This window comes from Crinia signifera, chromosome 6 (genome assembly GCF_055691185.1).
Source record: "Crinia signifera chromosome 6, ASM5569118v1, whole genome shotgun sequence".
Lineage (NCBI taxonomy): Eukaryota > Metazoa > Chordata > Amphibia > Anura > Myobatrachidae > Crinia > Crinia signifera.
The window spans coordinates 135846631-135859492 of NC_139222.1; the positions used below are offsets into that span (position 1 = coordinate 135846631).

A 12862-nucleotide genomic window follows, 5' to 3' on the forward strand; every position below is an offset into this window, starting at 1 on the left:
TCAAAACACCTGTAATCGGTGGATTGGGACTCTGGGACTTGTAGTTCCACGGACATTTCTCCTCATTTCTTCAAGTATCATTATTTGACTTTCTTGCGCACAATCAAGCTTGTTTGTTTATATATATATATATATATATATATATATATATATATATATATATACATATATACACAGGGGCGTCAACAGCAGTGGAGACCCCTGGGCATAGCAATGTATTGGGGCCCCTACCGATCCTCCAGCGGTAGGGGCGGGGGAAGCTTTGATGTCCCGCGGGTGGTAGGGGGTATTATATGAACCGCTCAGCATGTTGGGCCTGGATCAGTAATTTCCACTAATTACCCCTTTACTGCACAGATGGTGGGAGATGGGGGCATTGGGCTGAATGAAGGGGCCCTGATACATAACTTCCAGGGTGGTAGAGGATGTTTAATATGAGAGGAGGGGTGTATAGTGGAGTGGGCTTATTATTCATAATTTTCTGGTGGCAGGACAGCTTGCTTGACAGTTCCCGGAAATAGATTTCTTAGATTTTGGAAATGGAAATAAAAACTAGAGAATCCCACCTACAAAATGGTATTGGGGACTAGGGGATCAGAGTTCAGGAGGCAGAGCAATCTGCCAACGAGTATATAAAACTACATACCAGGTGTGTGGAGCTGGAGCAGTAACCAGCAGCTGGAAGGCTGATATCTCTGGTTCTGGGAACAGTAGAGACAAACTACTAGTGTCCATCAAAGGAGGAAAGTTCCAGCTTTTGGAAGATACCCTCAGAAAAACTTTGTCAGACAGAACCTGAAATATCTGACTGGGAAGAGCAATTAACAGGTTTGGATGGGGACCACTGCTTCGAAGTCAGATATCTCCGGTTTCCAAGGGCCGATTTTTAAAATTCTTATACCCATGGAAAAAGGGGACCCTCAGCTTTCAGACTAGGTTCCTTAGACTCCTAGGGGGGTTTCTGGGTACTCAGAAACCCCCCCTGTGTGCGCTACTGCTGCTGGCGCCCCTATGCATTCCAAACGCCCTAGGCATTTGCCTAGTTTACCTATGCCTAGGGCCGGCTCTGGGTACAGCAAACTGGCAGCAACCCAGCATTACGAAGTTCCTCAGTAGCATGTTGGATGTTACTAACTTTAAAATCTTCCCAAAAAGACTCTGGGGGAAATTTACCAATATGGATTCGTAAAAAATAGTTGTATTCGTAGGCAGAAATACACCTATTTTTTACACATTTGTATTTTCGGGATTTACTATCCCGAAAATACAACAATTCGTATTCCTAATGATGGGACATTCGTATTTGTATTTACAAATACGAATGTCCGATAGGATACGACAGGAATCACCATTCAAAAGAATGGTGGTTCCTGATGTACTAAGCAGCCGTATTGATAAGCCAACTTTCCTGGCTCCTGATTGGCCGCTAGGCGGCTTCTGATTGGCCAGAATTCATTCTTAGTACAGACGCCGAGGAGGAAGGATCTCTGCGGCTCTGACAGTCGGGTAGCTGCTGGAATCGCCGGCAGCTTGAAAAAGAAGCAAGAAGATGGAAGAAGGAAGAAGCCCTGGACTACGTCGGACCAAGCCAGAAGAACTTCCATGGAGGACCTGGGTGAGATGGATTTCCTTCTTCAGGTCCACTATGGATTTCTTCGGACCCGGACCTGACGCCGACTCCGACATGAAGATCGACATGGTGAAGAATGATGACATGATCCGAACCAGGACAAGGCACCGGATCAAGACTCTGGGAACTACCTACGGGATCAAGATAGGTAAGTATCAGTGTGTGTGTAATGTATGTATTAAACTTTTATTTTTCAGGTGTCAGTGTGTATTTATTTAACTATTTTTTTTACTGTGGAACTACAAGACCCAGCGGGCCCTTTAATGCCCCGCAGGCTGGGACTTGTGGTTCTCCAAGTCCCAGCTTGCAGGGGAGGCTTGCTGGGACTCATAGTTCCACAGTTTAAAACAATAGTTTATTCATCTTTTTTTTTACACCAAGATCAGCCCGGTGACCACAGACCAGGGTCACCGGGGACAGCACCAGGCTTCAGCCTGGTCAGGTAAGTCCTGGAGGGGGGGGGACCCCTTTATTGGGGGGTCCCCACTCCCCCAGGGCCCCTGGCCAGGCTGACTGGTCAGAGGGTTAATGCTTTGGCCGGGGGGACTTGTATAAAAAGTCTCCCCACGGCTGTGGCATTACCCTGCTGGCTGGTTTGGCCTGGGGCTGGTTCTTAAAATACGGGGGACCCCTAGTCATTTTGTCCCCCGTATTTTGGGAACCAGCCCCGGACCTGGAGCCTGGGGCTGGTTGTTAAATATCGGGGAACCCCTATTTGTCGGGTTCCCTGATTTTTAATTACCGGCCCCAGCTCTTTCAGCCTGGTGCTGGTTATAGCTGTGGGGGGGACCCCACGCTGTTTTTTTATTTATTTATTTAATTTTCTTTTTTTTTTACACCTTGCAGCCTGCACGGATCTGACTGATCCGTGCAGACTGCCTCTACTAATTCGTATTAGCGGCCGTATATACGGCCAGCTAATACGAATGGTTACACCATCGGAGACAAAGCAGTCGTATCTGACTGCTTTGTACATTCCCCTCCGGAACACGACTTTGCATACGACTGAAACAGTCATATGCAGTCGTAGGGAAAATACTAATACGAAAAACTAGGTTTTTCATATTAGTAAATTTCCCCCTCTAATTTAGCTCTAAAATTAAGTGAAATAAGTAAATGGGTCAAGAATCTCCATTGCCTATAGGAACCTCTGTCTTGCTTAGAGGCGATAGTGGCCCACACTAGGACAAGGTCTGATATAACTACGGGTTAAATTTCCGTGGTTCAATTTCTGTGCATGAGTATTATTATTAGCAATTACCAGTTTGGTATATGTGGCACACATATTCTGCAGCACTTTACTGAGTATATTTGGACATTCACATCAGTCCCTGCCCCAGTGGAGCTTAATTTAAGAATTTATATCTCTATCACATGTTTTGTTGGGAGCCAGTTGACCTACCAGTAGGGGGTTAGTTTTAGGCAATATAAGGGAGGTAATGGTTAGGATGTGAAGGAGGGGTGGTTAGGGTTAGGGGTGTGGGGAGAGTTTTTCACCAATATCCACTAAAAATTCCAGGGCCGTAGTCAAAGAATATGAATAGTCAATAAATTAAAGTATAGTTAAATTTAAAAGAAAAGCTCTGTGAGCAAGGCTGGAATTTTTAGCATATATTTTGCACATCTCTCACAGCAACATTGACACTCAATGGGTTAGCTACAGATGGGGCCAGCTCACCATATCGGAAAAGCTGGCGGGGCTAGCGGATGGCAGAGACAGGGACGCTTGTGCGTCCCACATGCTCACGTGTCCGATTGCCCCGACGAGAGCAGCGCCATCAGTATATTTAAAAAATATATAATTTTATTGTTCTTTTTCAATTGTAGGACAGCTCTGCTGAAAACATTTAGACAACCAAAACACTTTGCTTTCTTAGCTTAGATGTTGTTAAATTGCTTTAAAATGAAATTAAGCCTTGATTGTACTGAGTATTCCTTTTAACTAAAGGTAGCCTTTTAATGTAGTCTCCATATTCTAGTACAATTATAATCAGTCAAAGTATTATCTGGAAGCTGTGCTAAAAATAAACATTTCTTAATGTCTTACACCTCCTAGAGGTCTTCCTTGACTCCGACGTAGCCTATGTGGTCTCGTAGCTGCTGGAAATTTGCACATTCACTAGGCAATCAATCTTGTCTTTTCCATTTGGAAATCTATTTCTGTTACAGAAATAAAAAATGAGTGCAAATAAATTGACATAAAAGTTACACATATATATGTAATTCTATAACACAATGCCATAGTGTCTGGAGTGTGTGGCTCTGATATCACTAGGGAAATTATTTAAAATACAATATATGGAATGAAAAAGTTAAGATATTTGAGTTCCACCAACATATAAAGGGGTGTCCAATCCCGTCAACCGTGACCCTGGCCGTTTTTTGTTTTATTTATTTATTTACAGTTTCTTATACAGCGCAGCAGATTCCGTTGCTCTTTACAATTGGAAACAGAGGTAAAACAAACTGGGTAACAACAGACAGAGTTGGAGGTAACCAATGAGGACTCCCCCATCGAAAATAGCAACAGGCAAGGGCGTAACTACCATAGGTGCAATGGGTGCAGCTGCTATAGGGCCCAGAGCTGATGGGGGCCATCTTTACTGTCTAAGTAATATGTTTTACATACATTTATCACCGTCAGTTGAGAAATAGGGGCCCCTTTCAAACATTTGCTATAGGCCTACGAATAACTAGTTACGCCCCTGATGACGGGCATTGAATACCCCCCCCTTAATATCACGTACTTCATGGATTTTCCATTAGTTTCAGCAGAAAATCTCTTTGCATAATGAGTGCGTCCAATTTTAGTTTTCCTTATCACCAAAGAAAAACACACTGAGATCATTATACTGTACATAACACCTGATGGCAGAGTAGTGATTTGTGGATAATGGAATGAATGAAAGTAAGTCTTTTATATGTTGCTAAAATATGTTTGTATTGAATATAGTAAAGGCAAATATCATCAAGTATGTATAGTTGTATTGTTTGCATAGTTGTATATATCTTGAAATGCCCTTGCAGACTTGCTAGCAGTCACCACCAGTGTGCACTTACCTAACGTATACTAGGTACAGATGTAGTCGGCGTTGCTTTACAAAGTAGTGCGCCATGTGTGTCCTCGAAAGACCATAGTAAATAGTCACACCCTGGAGTGGTAAATCTCACCCGCTATCCATGAACGCAAGGGCGTGGCTACATGTGTAGAGCAGATAAATAAAATATGTCCCCCAAAAAGGTATTACATGAGAATGCAACATTACAGCCTAGCTCTATCTCTTTTGTCTTAAGTATAGATCCAATTGAAATGCCTGGGGCTTTGAACTGATATTTGCGTATAATCATAAAAGCATAGAAAATATAAGTCCAAACAATGGAGCTTCTCTAGTAGCCTGCGAGATGAGAGCGCTGATGAGGTAAGGGGGAGTCAGACCGTATGTTTAAAACAGGTTGATGTTGGCTTTTAAATGATTGCACTTTAAAAATATGAGCAGAATCTTGGTAAGCTCTCAGATCACTATTTCATATAGGTAGCGAGTCTAGCGACTAGATGCTCTTAGTCAGAAGGACCTTGTCATCATCTATCTAGTAACTTTTGGTGAGTAAAGTGAGTCAAGCCATCATACCCGAAGTTTTTCGAGTGAAGCTAGTTTGTACTGTTGGAGGTGAATTAACAAGAACAATTCTAAATTTTAGAAAAAATAACAGTGTTTTAATGGCAAAGAAATACTTCTGCCCTCACTTGATGTCATGTACAGTTCCTTACAGTGAAGGGGAAATAGGCTCAACCATTACATATGTGGTACCCCACTGAGACCATGAGTGACCCTGGGTTCCTAGCCATGCTGGGGCTCTCTATATTTACAGAAATATACATACATATATCTATAAATTATCATTGTTATAGGTACCATTATGCATTCTAATTTCATTTATACTCACTTTGGTATACAGTAGTCCCTATAACAATAGGGATTATGTAGTAAAGCTTGAAGAGAGATAAAGTAGACAAAGATAAATTACCAGGAAAAAACAATAACAGAAAACTGTTTAGAGCGCTGATCGTGGTTGTTTAACTCAGGGTGAGCAGCTGCAACTAGGGACTAGTCAGGTCCCTGGTTGGGTATACAGAGAAAAGAGGGGGGTTGTTGCAGCGCTCTAAAATTTTAATGAGTGAATCAATCTCAATGATAATAAAATTTAATGATAACATATGACATACAGTAAATATAAAAATGAATAAGAATAGTAAATATAATATATTAAAACAACAAGTGGACCAATTGATAAGTATAGGTGATATAACCTGCTCTGGTAGACACAACCAATTTGAAGAAGGCACTGGAGTACAATTTGTAATCCCAATTTGTAATCCCAATAATGTCGCTGGAGGTGTCCCTGTCCAATTAGGGAAATGTTGCTTGTAGGGATCCTCTCTAAAGTGCGTATTAGTGCAATGGAAAAGGGTGAGGTACTCCAAGGGATGCAAAATGAGCCGTGATCTTCAACCCAATCCGGATGTATGCGGGGAGGCTGTTTTTGTAAAGTGCTCTGTGCCAAGGAGATAAGATGCTCCAAACAAATATAAAAACGATTGTGGGGTCCCAAAATGATTCAGCAGGTAAAATATAATGTCCACAATAGGTCCAGCTTGGTCACCAACGCGTTTCGCTGTTAGCAAAATTACTGTTATCAAAATTACCAGACAGGTCCTGTCATTATTCAAACACCACCTTTAACATGGCAGTTTGGAGCTGTTTGGCTGGAACTTTATCTCCATCTCTCTACAAGGTGGCTTAGTACATAGGCCCCTTAGTAGGAAAGTTATTATTTTGCACAGCATAACCCTGGGAACAGACTCCTTAACTAATAAGTAAAAATAGATCTAAATTAGTTATCTCCTGACTGCCATCACCAGTTACAAAGACTGAGATTTAATGGTTGATAAATAAGCAATGCTCATTCAGGATCTGACAAGTTTAGAGGACACCATACACAGGTCCGACTTGTCTGAGGCACCAGTCAGACCTGTTTTCCCTTGCACTCCCCCAGCAGCTCCCCAGGAGGCCTCCATCTAATTTGGTACTTCATGTCCCATCTTTTATCTTTGATTTTTCACATGTAATAGAACTCCCAGGGAGCTGCCGGGGGAGTTCAAGGGGAATCAGATGCGATACATCGCGGGTGCAAAAAAGCACCTGCAATGTGCCACTGATGATCCGATTATAATATATCATATGTGCTGCATGTATAATCTGCAGGATCCAATGTGCACGGAACACACATTGGATCGGATCTGATGTCAAACACCTCCAATTTGGCCCAATTTAATCCAATATATCGTCCTGATGCGACGTAATCGGATGAAATCGGACCAGTTTATGGGGGCAATAAGACTTTTATAACAACATCACTGACAAGTTATTTAGTTCTCTGTCTTTTTCTGAGGGAGGCCACATTCAGAACCAGACCAGTACATTTTATATTGTCATACAAAATAGTTATGTAGTTGCAGAGCCGGCCCTAGCCTAACTGATGCCCTAGGCAAGATTTTGGCTGGTGCCCCCTAGCACCTCCACTAGTTCCGCCTCTGACCCTGCTCCCCTTTCCCAGCACCATCAATCCTTATCATAGCAGTCATCATTTTGGTGCTCCTACCCGCAATATTTTAAATACTGTAGAAACAGTGTACACATTCGGTGCGCAGCCCAAACAGGGGTGTGTTCTTACCGGGAAGGGGCAGGGCCACATAGTAGTACCCCCAATTCAAATTATGCCACACAGTACATAGTTACATAGTTACATAGTAGGTGAGGCTGAATAAAGACTTGCGTCCATCTAGTTCAACCTATGTTTATAGTAGCTAATCCCTTGTTGTATAGTATGTTCTGATATTTTAAAGACAGATTGTTACTTATTCATACTCGTGGATGTTTCTAACCAATAAATGTTTATCCAACCTTATTTTAAACGTATTTATAGTGTCTGCCTACACCACTTCTTCAGGAAGAGAGTTCCAAAGTTTGACTGTTCTGACTGTAAAGAAATTTTTTCTTCTAGATGAACAAAATCTTTTTTCTTCTAATCTAAACTCGTGCCCTCTTGTCCTAGATTCTGTCTAGCAGAAAAAAGGGTGCTTGACAGTTCCTTATATTGGCCCCTGATATATTTGTACATGTTGAGCATGTCCCCCCTTAAACGTCTCTTCTCTAGTGTAAATAGTCCCAGCTTGCTTAATCTCTCCTCGTAGCTTAAAGTCTCCATTCCCCTAATAAGCTTAGTTGCTCTTCTTTGGATTTTTTCTAATTCTATGATGCAGTGGCGTAGCTACGTTTTGGGTGCCCCCCGCCTTTAGGGGGGGGCGCCCATACCCCCCCCACCGCCGCCCCGTCGAGCACCCCCCCCCAGCCGCCCCGTCGCCCCGCCGCCTATGCTAACCCCCTCCCCCGCAGTCTTACCTATCGCGCTGGTCCCGGCGGCTCCGTCCGTTCATCTGCTGAGGACCACCACAAAATGGCCGCCCCTGTACAGCAGACAGTTTCAGAGAACTGTTTGCTATATGGGGGCGGCCATTTTGTTGTGGTCCTCATCAGAAGAACGGAGCCGCCGGGACCAGCAAGATACGTAAGTCTGCGGGGGATTGGGGGGGGGGGTAACTAAAGCACCGCAGCCCCCGGCGCCCCCACATGCACAGCGCCCCCCCGCGGTGGCTGCGGTGCTATAGTTACGCCCCTGCTATGATGTCCTTTTTATAGTGTGGGGCCCAGAATTGTACTCCGTATTCGGTCTAACCAATTATTTGTACAGAGGCATAATTACTTTTGAATCCCCAGTTTCCATGCACCTTTTAATACATGCTAGAATTTTATTGGCCTTTTTAGTTGCTATATTACATTGGCCCTTATTCTTATCGGTGCGGAAATTCCCGCATGCGGACGGACCGCCGATGTTGATCGTCTGCGCATGTGCAGAGGTCACTCTGCGCATGTGCAGGCGATTTCGCCGCACGGATTCTTTATACGCCGCACAGGGGGCGTAGAGGGGCGTGAGGGGCTACTTAGCCTCATTACCCTATGCATACGCCCCGCGTTTCATGGGCGTTCCCATGCAAACGCGGGGCGTATGCATGGTAATGAGGCCGTGACGCGTGGGTACGGGGCGGGCATCTGACATCGCCGGATGTCAGCTGCCCGCTCCTATACATGATTTCACACGGACAAGTGTCCGTGTGGTCTTGTGTTGCGGGACCTGGTGGAGCGTGCGGCCCTGCATTCGATGTTCGGCGACCATCGAATGCAGGGGCTGCTCCCACCATGGAGGAGGCGTATCCCCGTCCAATTTCATGCGGATCGCCACATATCCGCATACGGACGGCAGGTGGCGATCCGTATGGAAGGCGGGGATTCGCCTGCACGGTTGCGGCCGCATATTCTGATCGGGCCGCACCGATCAGAATAAGGGCCATTGAGCAATACACCCTAGTTTGTTGTCTATTTGGACTCCTAGATCCTTTTCGAGTACTGAATAACCCAATTCATCCCCACTTAGGTTATAACTAGCACACTGGTTATGTCTCCCAAGGTGCATGACCTTGCATTTGTCCACATTGAACCTCATCTTCCACTTTTTTGCCCACTCGTCTAGATTGTCAAGATCATTTTGAAGCGTGGTGACATCTTCTGATGATTTAATAACTCTGCTCAGTTTTGTATCGTCCGCAAAGATGGATACATTGCTGAGTAACCCTATCCCAATATCGTTAATAAAAATGTTAAACAAAATGGGCCCTAGAACCGAACCCTGTGGCACTCCACTTAGTACTGGTATCATATTTGAAACTGCACTGTTCACAACCACTCTTTGTTCTCTATTACACAGCCAGTTCCCTACCCATCTGCAGATATTTGCCCCTAATCCCAGGTCCTCCATTTTATTTATCAACCTCTTGTTGGTACGGTGTCGAAGGCTTTAGCAAAATCTAGGAAAATCACATCTACAGCATTTCCATTGTCAAGGTTTTTGCTAACCTCTTCATAGAAACCAAGTAGATTACTTTGGCATTAACGATTTTTCACGAACCCATGCTGGTTATAACTGAGTAAACTATGAAGGTCTAAATATTCCTGGAGTGCAACTTTATTCACATTATATCATGTGATGGTGTCCCTTATTCACGTTACATCACACAGTAGTACCACTTTACCTTATATACATTACTCCTCACATTATTCACTTTATACCCTTAGAAAAAAATCCTGAGAAAATATTGTATTTTAAGCACCTCCATGGCCACACTGCAACCCAGCACAAAGCAGTGTGTGCTGGGCAGAGGAGAAGAGCTTCAGCTGCTACTGTCACTTAAGGGGAGGAGGCCCGGGGCCCCCACTGGGCCCTTCCATCAGACTTTGGCCTGGGTACCCCGTACCCCTTTCTCTCGGCACCCCTGATAATACCACACAGTAATGCCCCTTACACATGACACACATTATTAATGTCCATATAAACATAATGCTTACATATTATTCAAACCTTTATTAATGCCCTTCATACACATAATGACACACATAATGCCCTTTACACATATGTTGCACATTATTAATGCCCTTATACACATGACACACATAATGCCTCTTACACATATGTTGCACATTATTAATGCATTTATACATGACACACATAATGCCCCTTACACATATGCCGAACACTATTGCACAACCAACCCACCCGCAGACAGCACTCGCACAGCCGCTAACACTGTGAACTCTGCCTCCGCTTGGATACAGATGTTTCCTCATACATCTTGCCTCAATAGGCCATGCAGCTCCTGGCCAGTTCTGCTAATGTTGGGTGCCTTTTTTGCTGAAAATTTGTCTTATTTGCATTGTTATGACCAGCACACACAAGGAGCTTCCGATGGTTAAAATAATATGCAGTATGCCTATATTCTGTGTGCGACTGTGGCTGTACCTGCATACGGAATGCTATGTTACAGTGATTTCCATGAATACAATATTTTATATGCAGATACAGCCTCACTCACACACATAATAATATAGGCATGCTGCATATCATTTTAATCAGCAGAAGCTGCTGGTGCCCCATGGCATTCCAAATGCCCTAGGCCAGGGGTGGCCAAACCTGTCCTCAAGATCTACCAACGGTGCATGTTATCCAGGCAACCTGTGGATCTGTAGTAGGAATGAATGCAGCATGTTTTTAAATGTGACAGTTAGTAATGACTACAGCTGTGCACCAGCTAGGTAACCTGGAAAACGTGGACCGTTGGTAGATCTCGAGGACCGGTTTGGCCACCCCTTCCCTAGGCAATTGCCTAGTTTTCCTATGCCTAAGGCCGTCTCTGTGTAGTTGCAGCATAATAAAAATAGAAACTTCCATTCCTTTAGGATTTCAAAGTTAGTTACAGCTAAGCTCAGTGCCAGCAATTACTGTCTAGTATAGGAATAGGTAGGTCTGAATTAAATCATTTAGGCCCTTATTCTGATTCGAGCGGTACGGCCCGCGTGCGGCCGTACCGCCGATGTTTTCCGTCTGCACATGCGCAGAGGTCAATCTGCGCATGTGCAGGCGAATTCGCCGCACATAACGTTACTACGCCGCAAAGGGGGCGTATAGGGGAGTGAGGGGCTTCATGCCCTCATTTCCCTATGTATACGCCCCGCGTTTCATGGGCGTTCCCATGCAAACGCGGGGCGTACGCATGCTAATGAGGGTATGACGCCAGTGATGGGGGCGGAAAGCTGACGTCGCCGGATGTCAGCTCTCAGCCCCCATACAAGCTAGCACACGGACGATTGTCCGTGTGGTCTCAGCTTGCGGGAGCTGCTGGGGCGTGCGGACCTGCCTTCGATGGTCGACGACCATCGAATGCAGGGGGCAGCTCCCACCATGGTGGAGGCGTACGCCTCCACCATTTTTATGCGGATCGCCAGCCGTCCGTGTACGGACGGCCGTGGCGATCCGTCTCGTGGGCGGGGATTGGTTTGTGCGGCCAGAGCACCGTGTGCGGCTCTGGCCGCACCAACCAGAATAAGGGCCTTAGAGAGGAATTTATTTTTAGGAATCTACCAATACAGCATACACTCCAGAGTTCCATCAAAATAAATGTATTTTATTTGTGAGTGTAAAATCAAATTACATGCAAATGTTTAAGGCTTAGATTAGTAAAGTGGAAAAGCTATTATTGGGAATGTTGTTATAATTAGTTATAATTTAAGAAGAAGTCTTCCTGAATAAAGATTAGTTTATTTGAAAGTAATGAGTACATTGCTTTGTGTTTAAAGGGCAACGAACCCTCCTTACCTCTTTGGCCTAATAACAGGAAAAAATGAATCAAAACAGTGCAGAAGAATAAAATCCTCACCAATTAGGTACAGTACAAGAACCATATTATTACAGTATACCCTTAACACCATCTGATGGAATACCACACATAAGGGTACTTATCTGTGCCTATTCGAGAATACCAGGCATCCTCAATCACTAAAAGTATATATTTTGCTCCAGGAAATTGTTTCAATGTCATTTAAACTTCATTAAAGGAAGGGGTGGGAGTTCTAGAATGTACGTTGAAGGCTTCTTCTTTTGTAGTTCATTTCATCTTTTTATTCTACCTTTTTTCTTCATCAGGTCCACTCCACGCACCCAGAATGTGCTCTTGTTCTTCAGGTCCTAGAACATGAGGCTGAATGCTACAAGAAAATTAGATCAGAGAATGAGTCAATACTGAGCTCTATCAATGGAGGTAAAGGTCGGGGGTTGTGCATGTCCGACAAATGACAAGAAGTACAAAGCTATTTCATTTGTATTATTATTATTTATACTATCATGTACTGCAGTCACTTTCAGTGGGCATCACTATGAAAGCCTTTTATTCTGTTTTCCCATAAAAGTGGGCGATCCCCCCCCCCCCCCCCCCCCTAGGAAGTCTGCACAGCACATGAGTGTGGAGTGTCAGCCAGGGAGCCGCAGCACATCAGTGGCTGGCTGGGTGTCAGCCAGACAACTGCAGTGGCACAAGCTCACGGGAGCTCGGAGCGGCAAGTGCGTTTCAGTGGCTGGGTGTGGGCTAGACAGCCGCAGTTCATGAGCTCCCGGCAACCCAGCCCTGTGCGACGAGTGTCAGCAAGCCTTTCATCACCGGAAGGCTGACTGCTGTGTGTGGGGGGCATCTCGGGAATCTGCATACCTCTGGACACAGTGAGACGCAGG

The 12862-nt window shown here is 44.5% G+C and overlaps 1 protein-coding gene across 3 annotated transcripts in view; it reads left to right on the forward strand.

Moving 5' to 3' along the window:
• The window catches only part of LOC146008233 (vasoactive intestinal polypeptide receptor 1-like), a 134919-nt gene that overhangs the window by 22314 nt on the left and 99743 nt on the right, over positions 1 to 12862 (forward strand). For all 3 annotated transcript variants that reach the window (XM_083147308.1, XM_083147309.1, XM_083147310.1), the window contains exon 2: positions 12281 to 12395. In XM_083147308.1, the coding sequence (XP_083003434.1) occupies positions 12281 to 12395 (115 nt within the window). The remainder of the gene's footprint in view (positions 1 to 12280; positions 12396 to 12862) is intronic.